Source organism: Gracilinanus agilis, chromosome 4, assembly GCF_016433145.1.
Source record: "Gracilinanus agilis isolate LMUSP501 chromosome 4, AgileGrace, whole genome shotgun sequence".
In the NCBI taxonomy this organism is placed as follows: domain Eukaryota; kingdom Metazoa; phylum Chordata; class Mammalia; order Didelphimorphia; family Didelphidae; genus Gracilinanus; species Gracilinanus agilis.
Window position 1 is genome coordinate 118035372 of NC_058133.1, and position 16530 is coordinate 118051901.

The following is a 16530-nucleotide window of genomic DNA, read 5'->3' on the forward strand; positions in this document are numbered from 1 at the left end:
TGGCTATGCTCTAGTGAATCAAAGGAGATATTTATAGAGCGCTATGCAAACTTTTAAATGCTAACTAAATGTCAGGAACTATTATAATGTTCCTTTCATTTTTTTCCTTCTTTAAATAAAACAAGAAACTTCCACAAATTTGAATGTACAAAATGAACAAATGTGACCTTGAAATTTAAAAAATGCATTTTTAATAAAAAAATTTTTTAAGCAGATAAAAGGCACCAACAAAAATTTCTTCAATTCATAACCACCTCACTGTGTTGTTATTCTATTTCAATTTCCACTGTTATTATATAAAACAATAAAGAAATTTTCTGCTCTACATAAGTTGTTATACTTCTGCTTGTCCTGAACATAACAGTTCTTTTTACTGAGAAAGATGGATCTTTTATTCTCATTATCACTCATATAATGCATTATTGTCATAATCCATTTCCAGAATATCCAGTCAAATTTTCCCAGGTCGTTAAAAATAAATAAATGAATGAATAAATATTTTTTTAAAATGTCACCCACATGGGGGCAGCTGGGTGGCTCAGTCAATTGAGAGCCAGGCCCTTGGCAAGTTACTAAACTCCCATTGCCTAGCCTTTACCACTCTTCTGCCTTAGAAGCAATACCCAGTATTGATTCTAAGATGAAAGGTAAGGGTTTAAAAAAATAAAATAAAATAAAACATCACCCACAAAACTAACCTTTAAAAGAGGTATGTATTATTGTCTTTAACAATTAATGAAAATTAGACTTCAAAAGCCTTAATCTAAGCATAACCTAGGAGAAAACCTCTATAATTTCATGTTCTCCCATTCTGCATACTTCATATCAGAATGCTTCATTTGTCAGAGCTTCTAGATATGATGGCCATAAATGACGCATACTCTCCATATACTCTGTGATCCTGAGACCAATTGGCCTCCTCCTGTTCCTTACTCACAAGACCCTTTTTCCTGGCTGAGCCTTTTCTATGACTTTGCCTCACATCTGGAATGCTCTCCTTTTCACCTCTACCACCTCCTGACTTCTCTGACTTCCATCAAGTCTAAGCTCAAATCCCACTCTCTACCAAGGGCATTTGCCAATCCTTTCCACTGACAGTGTCTTCTCTGAGATTACCTTCCATTTACCCTAAAATTCTTTCTCTCATCAAATATTTGTTTGGCTGTTATATAGGAAACAGTCTATATTATTAGAGAACAGAAAGAGGGCCAATGAATGGAAGGAATTTTTCTATCTCAGTATAAAGAAGTAGTTTACAGTTAAAGATTCATTTAAAAAAAAGGCAAGGGTCACTTTGTGAGATGGTGAACTTGAATTTATGTGTGGAATTCTCTCCTTTGAGTTACAGGTAAAATCCTACCTTCTATAGCAAACCTTTTCCAATCCCCCTTAATTCTAGTATCTTCACTCTGTTGATTACCTCCCATTTATCCTCAATATAGCTTATTGTACATAGTTGTGTTCATACAGGCTCTCTCCCATAAGATTATAAGCCCCTTGAAGGAGGGGATTATCTTTTGTGATTCTATCTCCAGCACTTAGCTCAGTGCCTGGGCACATTGCAGGCACTTGATAAATGTTTACTAACTTTTCAGGCCAACAGAGGGACTCTTTTCAAGACTGTTGTAGAGATGATACCGGAATTGGGTATAAGGTTAGACTACATGACCTGAAAGGTCTCTTTTAATTGTAAGATTTTACATTAAATGAGAGTTACTAATCTCTGGTCCTTTCTTCAGTAACTGTAAGAAAAGAACACTGAAGCACTTGTTTCCATTTTTTTAAAAGAATGCTTTACCCTTCACAACTGTATATCACACATAAGTAAATACTTAACCAATGGAGTTTGATGTTAATAATAGTGGTAATGACCTGGGTAGTGTACTGTATAGCAGAAGGTTAGTGAGGGAGGATTCTTTATTCCATTCATACTTTCTATACACACCTGGTATTCTTTCTGCTAAAAGGGATTTAACTTGCTCTTAAAATAATTAAACAAACTTTGATTTCCTTTGCATGCTTTAAAAAGGGGATTCACTATTAGTATCCTACCAAATAGCAGTCTAAATGAGTATAGGGATGATAATTAAACCGTTCTTTTTAATCATGTACAAGAAGTTAAAAAGTTATTGCACCAAGTCTTTGAAAGAGGTAATTAAAAGACCACTCAAATAAATATGTCTAATTCCACACAGGTCATAATTATTATAGCAAAACAGACTCACTGTTAAGGATGCTATTCCTTTATGGTAGAATTTTAAAGATTCAGCAATGCAAGAAAGTGCTGAACTGTAATCCTCTTCTTGCAACCCAGTGAGGCACTGCTCTGCATGGGAGAATTCCTTCAAACTGTTCAGCCAAAAGTAGAAGTGTTCTGAGGCTACCTGAGTCAGCAGACTTTGATAAAGCTCTCTGGCCATATCATGATTACCCTAAGAAAGGACAAAAAGGGGCAAGTGACATTTTTTTAACTTGAAATAGTTGATGCTGCACCTAAAAGGAAAATCTGAAGCTTGGATAAGTTTCGATAATTACTCTTGACATTATATACTTTGAGATTCAGTGAAAATATTTATTTAGGATAAATTTACTAAGCTGTTCTCATAGAATATAAAGTTAGATCCAAAGAGGAAAGAAATACAAATAATTATAAGTTGAAGTCTGTAAATTACTTAGGAAAAAAACTCCATATTAAATTAAAAACTGCTAGGAAAACTGATAAGCAATCTGACAAAAATTAGATTTAAAATACCATCCTATGCCACATTCAACAATAAATTCAAATAAATATATAACCTTAATTTAAAAAATCACACCCCTGAAAAAACTACAAAACATTAGAAGGTAAGTATATCACATACCTTTCATGGCTATGGGTAGAAGATGTATTCTTAACCAAATGATAAAAGCAATTACAAAACATAAAAGTATAGATATAAACTGAAAAACTTCTGCACAAACAAAATTAATGCATCTATGATAGGAAGAAAATTAACTAAATGTGGGGAAAAAAAACCCTTGAAAATAAGGGTTTAGTATTGTATATATATAAATAATGAAGATTTGCATTCATACATATACTACACACACACACACACGCACGCATGCATGCACACACATAGATACACATTAATATGTGACCAAAAGTCATTCTTTAATAGATAAATGGACAAAAGATAGAAAGTTATCAAAAGAAATGCAAACTATTAACAATCTTTGGAAAAAAATGCTAATTCACTAATAATAAATTGAGAAATGCAAATCAAAATATCCCTGAGGTTTCACCTCATTCCCAGGAAATTGACAAAAATGATCAGAGAAGGGAAAAGGCAATTTTGGAGGGGCTGTGAGTAGATAGACATAATGGCATAGCTGTGAGTAGATAGACATAATGGCATAGTGTAGGTGCAACTGTGAATCAGCACAACCATTTTGTAATTTGGAATTATGAAAATAAAGCTACTAAAATGTCCATTCCCTTTGGATCAGTGATTCCACTAGTAGGCTTATATCCCGAAGAGGTTACATAAGAATGAAGGTTCCCCCTCCCCCATATACCAAAATATTTATAGCAGTACTTTTTGTTACCACATAAAAGAACTATCAACTGAGCAATGAATAAACAAATTGCAGTATATGAATGTAAGGGAATAAGACTATGCTTTAAGAAAGAATATGGTGACTATAAAGAAGCATGGAACTTACATGAACTAATAAAGGAAGAAGTAAGCAAAGCCAAGAAAATAATATAAACAAATGACTACAATAATGTAAATGAAGAACCACCACCAGAAAAAAAAAGTGAATATTGCAAAATTAAAAAGAAGAAACATGGTTCCAGAGAAGAGATATGAGAAGATACTTCTATCCAACTCCTTTGCAGGTTCATTGATAATGGTATATTTCATATATTTTTCAGGCTTTTAAAATTTATTAACTGATTTTGCTGTTTGTTTTTCTTTTCCTCTTTTATTTTGGCATAAAAAAATATCTTTTATATACGATTGCTCTCTGGGAGGGGAGGTCACACTAGAAGAAATATTGGTGATGTGAAAACAAAAGACATCAATAAAAATTATCTGAAAAAAACAAATTGAAGGCTAGTTGTTTTAGGCTTGACTATGAAAAGCAGCAGTACCCTTGTCTCTTCAATTTGGAAAAGTGTACTTTTTTCTGGTAGGAACAGGTAATTATACCTATGATTTAATTTGCATTAAGGAAGTCCCTGGTTAGAAACTTCCTCCACCAGGTCTTCTAGCTGTTTTGTTTCAGAGGTAAACTTGAATGCAACTTTCCTGACTCCAAAGTCAATCCTCAATCTATTTTCTCTGTAAGCACACATATTTTTTGGTCTATTTACTATTTTAGGGAAAAACTGTCTGAAGATTCTGGAATCTATTATGAAAAAGAAAAAGATAAACAGATGAATACACTTAATTCTAATTACTTCAAACTTCCTTCAAAGCATTTCTCAGATATTATCATTCCAGGTCCTTCACTACAAAGATTCCTGAAATGTAGAATCCTTTTAAAATAAAAGAGTAAACATTCATTCATTCATTCATTCATTCTTTCTTTCTTTCTTTCTTTCTTTCTTTCTTTCTTTCTTTCTTTCTTTCTTTCTCTCTTTCTCTCTTTCTTTCTCTCTCTCTCTCTTTCTCTCTCTCTTTCTTTCTTTCTTTTAAACCTTAGAAAGAATTGGGTAGGGGCTCTGCTGAGTATAGGGAAGTGAGAAGAGATACATAGACATTTATTTCTTATGTAAAGAGATTCATGAATTCTTGTAAGTATAGAAAAGGGGTAGAGTTTGTGTAAAGTGTATAGTGATGATAGTTATCCTAACAACATATATAGTTTGTGCCAGACTCAAATCTTTTGGACTTTTATAGAAGATCACAATGATTCTGACATCTAGGCCAGTAATATATATATTTTAATAATAAAAAGAGTTTAAAATAATATTCCTTTCTCCACATCATCCAAATTCTTAACCCAAACCTTGGAATTCATACTTTCATCCTAAGCAGTAAGTGTGGTCGGTAAGCCTTCATTCTGAGGGTTGCTTTATATTGTTTCTCTCAACACAGGACATTTGGAAGATTGGTACCTACCATCCTAGATGCCTGTCTGGCAATCCGGTATGCTGTCCAACCATTAGAGACATTCTCAAGTTGTTGTTTAATAACAGTTTTAACTTCAGCAGATAATGTTTTTTGACTGGCTACAAAAATCACAGTGGCTAAAGAAACCTAACAAAAAAAGAAAAAAGTGAACATAATTATCCATATAATGCCATAGATATTCCATGATATTCCCCCTGAAGTGATAAGAATCTTTTGTGACCCTGAATGTTCCTTCTCCCTTTCTCTTTCTGGTATATTTTCATCAATACTTAAAAGGATCCATTATTCATCCTGGATGAACAGATTGTAACTCCCCTATTCAACTTCAGTCTTCCTGAGTTGCTAGGTTGAAACAAAGCAGGTAGGCAATCTATGAAAGGGCATTACATACATTTGAAGAATCTGAGCGCCTTGGGACCATTCATCTCCAAGCTATGATGTAGATTTGACAAAAGACTTCAGTGAAGACACAAATAACAATAATGTTTGAAGATATTGTGATTCTAAATTAATCTTAATCAAAAGTAATACCAAGGAAGGCTTCTGGAACACAAGTTGTTTTCATGAAAATCATAAAGGCTAAAAAAAATATAAACTACTTAAGCAAGAGGAACAAAGAGTCCTCATTGTTAGCTATTAATTTGAAAGTTCATTTGTTAAATTAGCACTCAATTCTAGCATAAAGTTTTTTGAGGTCACACCACATAACAACCACCTCCCAAAATGTTAAGGTACATGAACTATCTTCAAGATGGAAACATTATTTCAATTAGAAATGAGCTTAGACAGCTGTCTCAGACCAATTACAAATACTGACACTTTCAAACATGCTTTGAACTGGTGGTATTTGTTTTCCTAATGAAACCAAAAGCAGTACCAGGGGGCCTGTCAACATTCAACGCCCTCTTGTGGACAAAATATAGAATAGGTTTTTTTTGGACGTGTGAATTTCTTCTAAGTCTGTTGTTTCTACCAGCATTTCTCAAGCATTCAATCAGTAGGTATTTAAGTGCCTTCTATATGCCAGGCATTGCACTAGGAAATGGGAATACAAATACAATAAATGGATAAGCCCTCCTCTATCTCCATATAAAGCTGGAAGGGGCTGACAATTCACCTTCCTCATTTTATAGGTAAGCAATCACAGGTTGGGAAAAGTTAACCTAATTGCCAAGGTTATAAAGAAGGGTAAGCATCTGAGCACAGATTCAAACCCAGGTCCCTAGATTCCAAATCCAGAGCTTGGAAAAAGAAGTAATTCATTTTATGTGGCCCAACATGGAAAGCAAGTTAAGCTATATTGTTAGGGTCTGAGTGGCATAAAGAGTGACTACAAGTGAGTCTGTCAAATAGCTTAGACCAGCCAGTTGGCTGGTATACTGCCAGGATTATTTGCTCCTGCCCTTCTTCTCTCTTCTTTACTCTTGGCTATATATCTTCAGCAACACCTTCTGACCTGTTGGTCTTGGGGAGTGAAAATTCCTCTTGCTTCCCACCAATGGCCACTTCATGACAACTTCTTTATCACATTCACTCAGAAATGTATCCTCTAAGATTCGGTCTCAAAATTTACCACCCAATCTGGATTATGGTAGCTATAATACATTCTCATTGGACATTATTTCTGCTCCTGCATGCTACAATTTATGCAAAATGGTCTTTTCACAGAGGATACTCCATCTTCTATCTTTGTGCCTTTGTAATGGATGTCCCATGCACTTGGAATGTGTTCCCTCTTCAACTCAATCTTACCAAATATCTCCCTTCTTCCAAGGTTTACCTAAGGGTTACCGTAGTATTGTCCTGACTCTCAAAATACCTTGTATTTAATTCCTTTCCTTTCCTATTTGTTTGTACATATGGAGTGTCAATGGAACTTAAAAAAAAAATTTGGATTTGTTTATATTTATTTTACATATATCTATATATGACTTTGTGGTCTCCATTAGAATAGAAGTCCTCAATGAGTAGGGATTGTTTTGAAGTGGAAAGGGATGAAAGTGGGGGCAGCTGGGTGGCTCAGTGGATTGAGAACCAGGCCTAGAGATGGGAGGTCCTAGGTTCAAATATGGCCTCAGACACTTCCTAGCTGTGTGAACCTGGGCAAGTCACTTGACTCCCATTGCCTACCCTTACCACTCTTCTGCCTTGGAGTCAATACACAGTAAAGGTAAGGGTTAAAAAAAAAAAAAAAAAGGGATGAAAATAATGCCCAAGGTCACACAGATGAGATGTGAATCTACATTCTTTGACTCTAAGTCCAAAAATTTTTTCCAATGTGTACCATGCATCTGGTACACATTTGCTTAATAAATACCCACTGATTTATTAATTGTTAGATATTTCTAGCCCATTGTTTTGAAATGAGGCATTTAATTCATAATTTAGTTGCTTCATAGGTAGAAAAAAAAGGCTTTGTCTCTCGGAATTTAGTCGAGATGTTAGCAAGACTGTTTTAGTTGAACTTAACTGTTGTCCTATAAGAGGGACAAAATAGTATTTACCTCACAGGATTATTGTGAAAATCCCAAATAAGATATGTGTAAAATACTTAGTACAAAGCCTGGCACATGGTGGCAATACATGCTTGTTTCCTTCCTTTTCCTTAAAAGTTCTTAGGAAAAAAGGTAGTTGTGAAAGGGAATTTTTAACTCCCTTTGTTTATTTTAACTTAATCAATCAAGAACTTAGAGTGTATCTCCTTTCACACTTAGTCAGGTACTTGAAGAACCTTTTACTAGAAAAGGAAGTTCACACCTTCAAAGACCAGAAGTGGATCCCACAAGCACTGCCCCCCCCAGCCCAATAGTACTAGACAAATTAAGAAACTATGATTGGTTACTGTGATGTGATGTTAGAGGACTGTTGGGTGGAGAAAAGTGCTCATAAGATGACATGCAACAGGAAGTTGGGCATTCTTATTTTGGATTCCCATTTAGGATTCTGTTTCTGATTTTGGCTTCCTGATTCAGACTTTGGATTGTGCATTTGATTTTGCATTGTTGGCTCTTGCTGAAGAGACTACCATTTAAGGTTGCAAAACCTTAAAATTTTATAAAAGTATTAGTTTTGATTATTATTAACCTGTCAGGTTTACTTAAGTTGTATAGTAGTTTAAACACAGTTGGACTAGATCCTACTCATTAAGAGTATTCCAAAGAAGTAGTTTCCTACCAAAAGCTCCTGTTGTTTATCAGTAGCAGAGCGTCCAATCACTTTGTAGAGTTCCATTAAGTCTCCAAGCATCCCATCACCCAAGACTGGCAGCTGCATGGCAATGGAAGCCAGACAATGGCACATGAGAATCCTGGATGCATCCTGAGCACTGTGTAACTGAGTCAGCAAAGACTCAACTACTGACTGGCTAAGATGAGGACGGCACTTGGCCAGCTTCACCATACAAGTCAAAGCAATCTGCATATCAAAAAAACAAACAAACCAGAGTTTAGTAATTCTCATTTTCTAGTACTTAAAATTCATTCTTAATGCAAAAGAATTCTGTACACAATTATCAGTAACATGGTGGGCTAACTTCTTGAAGATACAATATAAGTTTTTTTGATAAACACTTGATATATTGAATATAATCCTATAATAAGATTTATTGATGTCACCACACTTAAAACTAAATAGTAAAAGTAAAGTCACTACCTTATTGATATACCTGGAACTAAACCTGAGGTGCTACTGGAAAGAGAGGAAAAAAATTTTTATGGCCAAACCTAAATGTTACCTATTATCTCTATGCCTTTATACACAGAATCAATAAAACTCAAGTGTTGGATGGGACCTTAGTGGTTATCTATATTAAACTATAAGTAATAAAAATCTCTTGTACATTAATCTAAGAGACTCCTCTTGCCCTCTATAGAATAAGAAAATGAGGTTTTTCCTTTTCTTTCCAAAACCACTGTTTTGGTTATCCCTGGTCAACTTCAAAGCACTGGATATCCTTCCATGTTGAAGTGTTGTGCTGGAAATCTGCTTTGGCAGCCATCTGCATCTAGCAATTTCTTCTGCTTTCACTTTTACTACTTTTAACTTTTTAGAGGGTATTTGTGAAATGTATGTATATAGTGTGTATAAGTTTGGAAGGGGTTGGAGGCTGTAGAGGCAGGAATGGGGAGAGAGAACACAGATAATAGGAGTTAGCATATTTGTTTATATTTGCAGTTTCAGCCTTCTGTTGTAAATCTTAGAATGTAGGAATGTGTTCCCTGAAGATATGGGGGTCCTACTATATGTATAATTTTCTTCCTCTTTCACTTTTGATTTACTAGCTATTTTATTTCTTCTACCCCTTAGTTCAATTTATTTTTTAAATAACAGTCTATATGCCTAGGAACTGATTTAGTCTTTTCTTATAACTGTATTTACCTTTCTTATGTTTGCTATTTGTAAGCAGAATACTCTACTCACCTTTTTGTTGTTTTAAAAAATGCCTTAAATGTTTCTCTGTGAAGGTCCATCTTTTTTTTTTTTTTTTTTTTTAAAAACAGTGGTGCTTAGGTTATAAATTTTGAGGATGTCATTTTGGTGGCCTATAAAAAATACTATTCTTGTCTCTGATCTTTTGTTAATGTGAAGTAATATTTCTTATGAAATCAATCTTCATATTTATATATGAATTGGCTAATTGCAAATTTCTTGTTACTGCAATTGTAAATTTTAACTATGATGTCCCTTAAAGTTTAAAGTATGGGGTTTTGTTTTTTAAATATCTTATGCAATATCTCTACATCTCTACTTATTTTGTCAATTTGGCTTTGGGTACTCTTGTATCTAGTGATGTAATTCCCTTTTTTGAGGAGTGGTTCGGATTCCTGAAGGTTTCAGAAAACTGAATTTTCATTTTGCCAGTTAAACACTCTCTAAGAAGCTTTTCCTAACTAGTATAGTCCCTATAGTACCAAAATCCAGCACTACTATTCCACATATAATAAATATTTATATTCATGTGTCTAGATGTAACATTCCATCAATTCTAGGTAAAAATATGGTATATGTGCCTTTATATATGTCTTGAGGTTCATGTTAATATTGTATGTTTTAAATTACAAACTCTAAGTCAGAAGAGATCATCAATTTCATCTGCTTTATACTGTGTTCAAGACAATATCGTGTACACAAATGTTTAATCCTTTATGGTGAAAATCTAAAAGTGTCGGCTTAAATTTTTATTTTCTGCATCTTATGGGATTTTTTTAGATGAAAAACTAGGTTTTAAAGCGAAAATTAAAATAAAGCTTTTGTTCATTTAATATAAACAACTATGTTAGAGCAAGTTAATATTTCACCTTTAAAGTTGCTTGAGCACCTGGACTATCATCTTGACTACAAAGCACCAGGAGAGATTCGAGACCAAAGACTGCATCCTGTTCCAATGCCAAAAGTTCTAGAAAAATAAATTGTACATTCTGGGGTAATGAAGTATTAAAAATAAAATATAAGTATAGTGATAACAAAGAGCCTGAGAAACAGAAATCATTAAAATTCATATGGCCATTTACAAAGATAGTAATTAAGATTGAAACAGTTTCACAGGGAAAAAAAAGTGAATGTGGCATTTTTTTCTGGAATTCTAATCTTTATACTTTATTATCTTCTTCATTACTTTAATGAAAAATATGACCTCCTCCCACTTATTAAAAGTTAATATAACAAAAATAGTAATAGAAACTCTTAGTTGGGGAATACTATAAGGAATAGTAAGCATACAGCATGTTTTATGTCTTCTTTAATGGGTAGTATATTTAATATCTATAAGGTTATACATTAAATTATGCAGAGACTACCTAATTCCCATTCAAATGTGAGTCAGGATAACAAAAACTTATGGTTTATAATGAAATCTGAATTATACTTAAAAGATATAAATATAAACTAAACCAGTACCCTTATAATCTCATTAACTTGAAAAGTCAAACCAAAAATTAATGAAATCCTTTGTATCAAAAATATTTTTTTACTATCTTTTTTCAGTACTTAAGAATTACAATTCTTCTGGAATGATTTGACAACTCTAAATTAATAACCTGAAATCTCATCATCATGTTTATTCACTCAGTTTTTAATACTCAGTACCTTTCAATTTCCTCCCATGGCCTCTTCCTTCTGATAGGCAGAGCACTAAACTACACCCAAAGCCTTCTTTCTTAGGGGGCTGGGATCTGAATTTTCTAGGGAACTCCACTTTCAGCAGCTCAGCTTGGTTTCTTTATAGAATATCCTGTCCCTTCTACTCTGTAACTTCTCTTCCTCTCCCTCCATTTTTTCAGCTTCCTGTTGTGTGTTGTCTCCCACTATTCAATTATAAGCTCTTTGGGAGGGAACTAGCACAGTGCTTAGCATATAGTAGGTGCATAATAAATGTTTATGAAATGAAACTTAAATATAGTAATTGTACTTGAGATGTTTATTGTGATATTTACAAAATAGATCATAAATATCTGATCTGGGGAGAGATTCTATAGGATGTTCCAAAAGTCTTAATGTAGTTTTAAGATATTAAAACTTAAGTCTTTAAACTGCACCGAGCCTTTTGGAACACCCTATATAGACACATATATAGGTATCTCAATATGAGGTATCAATGGATAAATGCTGGCCCTAGAGTCAGGAAGGCCTGAGCTCATATATGGCCTCAGACACTTTACTATGTGTGTGACCCTGGGTAAGTCTCTTAACCTCTGTTTGTCTTAAGCCACTGGAGAAGAAAATGACAAACCATTTGCCAAGAAAAAATCTTTGCCAAGAAAATCCCCTGGACAGTATGGTCCAATGGGTCACAAAGAGTCAGACAAGACTGAACAATACCATCTTGATACAGACATATATATATATATCTTTATTCTAAAATATGTAATTTAATTCTATACTTCTAATAATGTTCTAATATATGAGTATAATCATTTTATCTCTATATTTCTGCCTCTATATCTATGGATATTGAAAAATAAGAGATATCTATTTACATCTTTACTCTCTACCCCCTTATTCTCTGGAAATAGGAGGGAGACACATAGGGAGATATAAAAGGCATCAAGTGCCAGGCAAATCAAACCACCACCATCACCATCACCACCATCACCATCACCATCACCATCACCATCACCACCTTCCCACATTTCTGCCTGCTTGAATCATCTTTTGTCAGCCCCTGATCATGTTTAATGGGAGTCCTAGAAAGATTACACATATTTCCCCTCAAAGTTTCCTGCAGTGAATGCTAATGGAAGAATCCATGGTTAGTTTCACAGAAGATACCTATTAGGAAGTCAAAACAGTGTCCCTACTTGCAAGAATACTGATATAAGAAGAAAAACAGGAGGAAATGGAAATCTCACCAAACCTTTCAAATTCTAGTCTCAATGCCTATATTGTAAGAATTTATATAATTTCTTATTTTGCTCAATAAACTTTGAAAAATCTTGATTTAAGACCATTTGGTAAAGTGACAGTCAAGATAGTCAAGGATAGCATGGTATGGACCAATGACTTAAAGTCAGGAAGAACTAGGTTCAAATACCATCTGTGATATTTACTAGCTTTGTGACCTCTTGCCTAACAAGTCACAATCTCTGAGGCTGCCAGATTCCTCATTTATAAACTTAGCTCATTAGGGTTCTAGCTCTAAAATTACTAATTAATCCTATGATAGAGCAAAGTACTTAAGAGGATAACGACAGGAGGAAAGGGGAAAAACAAAACAAAACAGAAGCTGGTATAAATGTTTAAGTCTCCAAACCAAAAACATTGCTCAAATTTACCTTTTTCTTGACAAGAAGCAGTTATATTAGTTAAAACCCTCACTCCATGAACCGCAATACCTCGGTTATTATGGTAACAGCACTCTTGTGCCAATTTGACTAAATCAGATGACCTTGGTGAAGTAACTGTGTTTCCTAAATGAAGAGGGAAAAAAACCCAAACAGTATAAATGAAATTCATCATAACCATCTACAGTAATGTGGATTATATGCCCTTTTTTATTTTTAAGTTAAAACCTCTTCCCTTGCTTTCATCTCATTTTTCTATTCCTACTGGTATTATAACATCATTTCACTTCTTTTTGTCAGGAAGAAAAGAATGGCTATGTAAGAGTATTTTTTAAATGATTCCACATGTGAAGTCTATCCTGAGCTTACCTTTAAAAACCTAAATCTAAAAAGAACCAATGTAAAAACCAAATAATAGAGCTATGATTATACTTTAGAAATTAAATTCCGCATTTTCAGAATGGACTAGAGACGGTCACAAGCTTATTACTTAGAAAATGTTTAATCAATGATTTTTATTGATAAAATTAATATACTGTACACACTTAAAATACCTATTTCAAGTTTATGTGTTAAAAAATAAAAGAGATGTAATGAAAACTTACTATACAAAACGAAACTATAAAACTCTAAATTTCAGAATAACATATTTATGAAGGTCAAAAGATTAATTAAATCACAACTTTCCAAAAATACTCATCAAGCATTTTTTAAATAATAGGTGCCTCAAGATGGCCACATATTAAATCTTAACAGTACAGCTTGTTTTATTTTCTTAAGTTAATTGGGATAAAACCAAAATCATTTGGACAAATCTGCCACCAAGCTGAGTACTGCTTCTTAATCAAAATAAAGATCGGACAGTTATCAAACAATTTTAAGGAAAAAATATCTATTTTATATTGAAAAATCTTCATTAATGGCTCTTTACTTTGTTTTAAATAAAAAAGAAACATCTCATATTTGGGAAGTTTGAGTTGTTGCTTTTACTCTTGGCAATATATGAGTCTTTGTACACTAAAAGATTCTGCTAGAAGAGCAATAGTTCTTCAAGAGATAAACTATATAGAATTTATAATCTATGCTAATTTAAAAAAGGCTAGTTTCTACTCTATTTGGCTATTTAAATAATAGCCCAAATTTAAGATACTTATTTATCTGGTTGTCTATTTTGAAATTTCATATAGTGCTAGTGATAAACAACTTGTGAAGTTTTATAAAATGAAAGGAAATGATCTATTCCCAAACATCTGTTTTTGTATGATGGCCCTAAAAAATCTGAAAGATACTAGGAGCAGATTAGCTTAAGGACAGTTTCAGAAAGAGAGTTCCATAATTATAGTTTGCTGCTATTGGCAACTAAAACAAAACAAAACAAAACAAAACAAAACAAAAGAAACCCAGCCTTTATAAGAATAGGGATGCCTTCTATACACTAGGTGAAAAACTGATGTTTACTATTAACAAGACTAAAATAAATACACTGTTTTTTCCCCCACTTGAAATATCTTTATTCTTGGCTTGTTATATCAAGCCTTCTAACTATGACAGTTGGGTAATAGATAGGTTAATATTCCTAAAATCAACCAGAAAACAAACCTGACCACATTTTTATTTATTCAGGAATCCAAACCTCACCCTTCCCCTCCAAAGTAGTAGTTCAACCTATAGAATAATCTTTATTGTTTATATGGTTTCCTTTCTCAGAAAGTAGTATAGCTTTCTTCTTCATTACTGGAAAAAATAGTTTCTACACTTCTTCACCTTCAGTAAGTTATGGGCAGTGACTACCCAAAAATGTCTTTGTCAATTATGGTATGTTGCTGGTTAAAACAAAAGCACTTCTTAGGATCTAGGCTTAAAGAAATGAAGGTATATCCAATTTATGGCCTATGACACAAAACCAAAAGATTATCACTCTTTTAAAAAGGTTTTTTTTTTTTTGACAATCTGACATCTTTGAAATTGTGATAATAAGATTAAATCTACCCTGCCCATCTTTAGATTTAATCACCAAAGGTGAAAACATCTCCACTTAACTCACAAGTTGGGTCATGTGTGACCCATGTGTGTTAGAGTGAGTGACAAATCAGAATTTACCAACTGCCTCCTGGGAAGTCCTAAGAAAAGCATATGTTGTGATTGGACATGTAAACTAAGAGAAAGGCACAGGAAGTGACGCAAAAGAGGCCCCTTTAAAAAGAGAGTAGTGATCATTTAATCCCCACAACAACTCTGGGAGGTAGGTGCTATTATTCTCTCCATTTTATAGTTGAGGAAAATGAAGCAAACAGAGGTTTTAGTGACTTGCCCAGGATCACAGAGTTAAGAATATCTGAGGTGGGATAAGAATTTGTCTTCTTGTCCACCTCACTTCAAAGAGTTGTTGGAAGGAAAATACTTTAAAGTTGCTAAATAATATATAAAGAGAAATCATAACTGTGAATAAATATTTATTTTTACTTATTTATTATGCACTTTTAGTAGTCTAGGTGTAGAGTTAGACTGCCCTCTTCTTTCCAAACCCTGCCAAACCTTGCCTGCCGGTCTCCTCACTCCAAGAATGAAAGAATGAATCAAAAAGATGGGAAATTAAAGGGTTGGTTTGGTATTTTGTGCTTACACGAGAGATGCTTTTCATTTCTGGTATGTAGTGGGATGAGGTAGAAGGGAGATGAATATGGAGAAAAAAAATGAAGGAAATGACTACTTTTCATTTGAATAAAGCCATTATAATATGGTTTCACTATGAGATTTAAGGTATGACTATCTAGAACACTAGGCACATTATTAAATAAATGCATATTTACATATCTATACACACATGATATACATGTAATCAAAACTACATGGCACAGTAAACAGAACTCTGGGTTTGAAGTCAGAGAACCTAGGCTCTCCTCCTGACTGCTATTTACTCTCTTTGTGACCTTGGGAAAGTAATTTTACCTCCAAAAACTCATTTTCTTCATTTATAAAATGTGGGGATTAGGAGAATATCTAAGGTTCCTTTCAGCTCTGATTCACATGGACATATGGAGTAAAACGAAAGAATTACCGAGCTAGAAGTATCGTGATTATTCTATACTTGACATACTCATTTTTACTTTGAGAAATTTTTAAAAAGAAAACTGTCTGACACCTAAGTCAAAGAGTTGTTTAATCAGATGACTTAATTGGTTAAAAGCAAAACATCCCATGAATTTTGTTAAAAAAATATTCAGAATAAGAGCCTTATTGGTAAACAAACTACTACTTTCTAGGTACAAGGAAATGTACTATAACGGAGATGTGATTTAATTAAGTACAATGATAATTTTTTTCGGGGTAAGGTTAAGTATGAAATCACACATGACCACTTTAAATTCATAAATGTACTATTCTACCCACATTGGAAATTTTTAATAAGTGGAAGGAAAACAATGGCCTTCAACTGTGATCTAGCCCCAACCAAAATCAACTAGTAGCAATTGATGGCCTATTTGATAACTATAATGAGAGTTGGAATACCATGAAAATACTTTAAGATCTTTCAGAATTTGAATATTCTTTTAGAAACTCAAGATAATTAAACATAGTTTAATTTTATGAAAGTGAGTAATAACCTAAAAAAGACTTCTCCTCTTCCT

General features: G+C 33.5%; 1 protein-coding gene across 4 annotated transcripts in view; it reads right to left on the reverse strand.

Moving 5' to 3' along the window:
• INTS7 (integrator complex subunit 7) overlaps positions 1-16530 on the reverse strand; it is a 90578-nt gene that overhangs the window by 25591 nt on the left and 48457 nt on the right. For all 4 annotated transcript variants that reach the window (XM_044676706.1, XM_044676704.1, XM_044676705.1 and 1 more), the window contains 5 exons: positions 12893-13027; positions 10421-10518; positions 8298-8537; positions 5112-5249; positions 2226-2432 (listed from right to left, as the gene is read on the reverse strand). In XM_044676706.1, coding sequence (XP_044532641.1) covers positions 2226-2432; positions 5112-5249; positions 8298-8537; positions 10421-10518; positions 12893-13027 — 818 coding nt within the window. The remainder of the gene's footprint in view (positions 1-2225; positions 2433-5111; positions 5250-8297; positions 8538-10420; positions 10519-12892; positions 13028-16530) is intronic.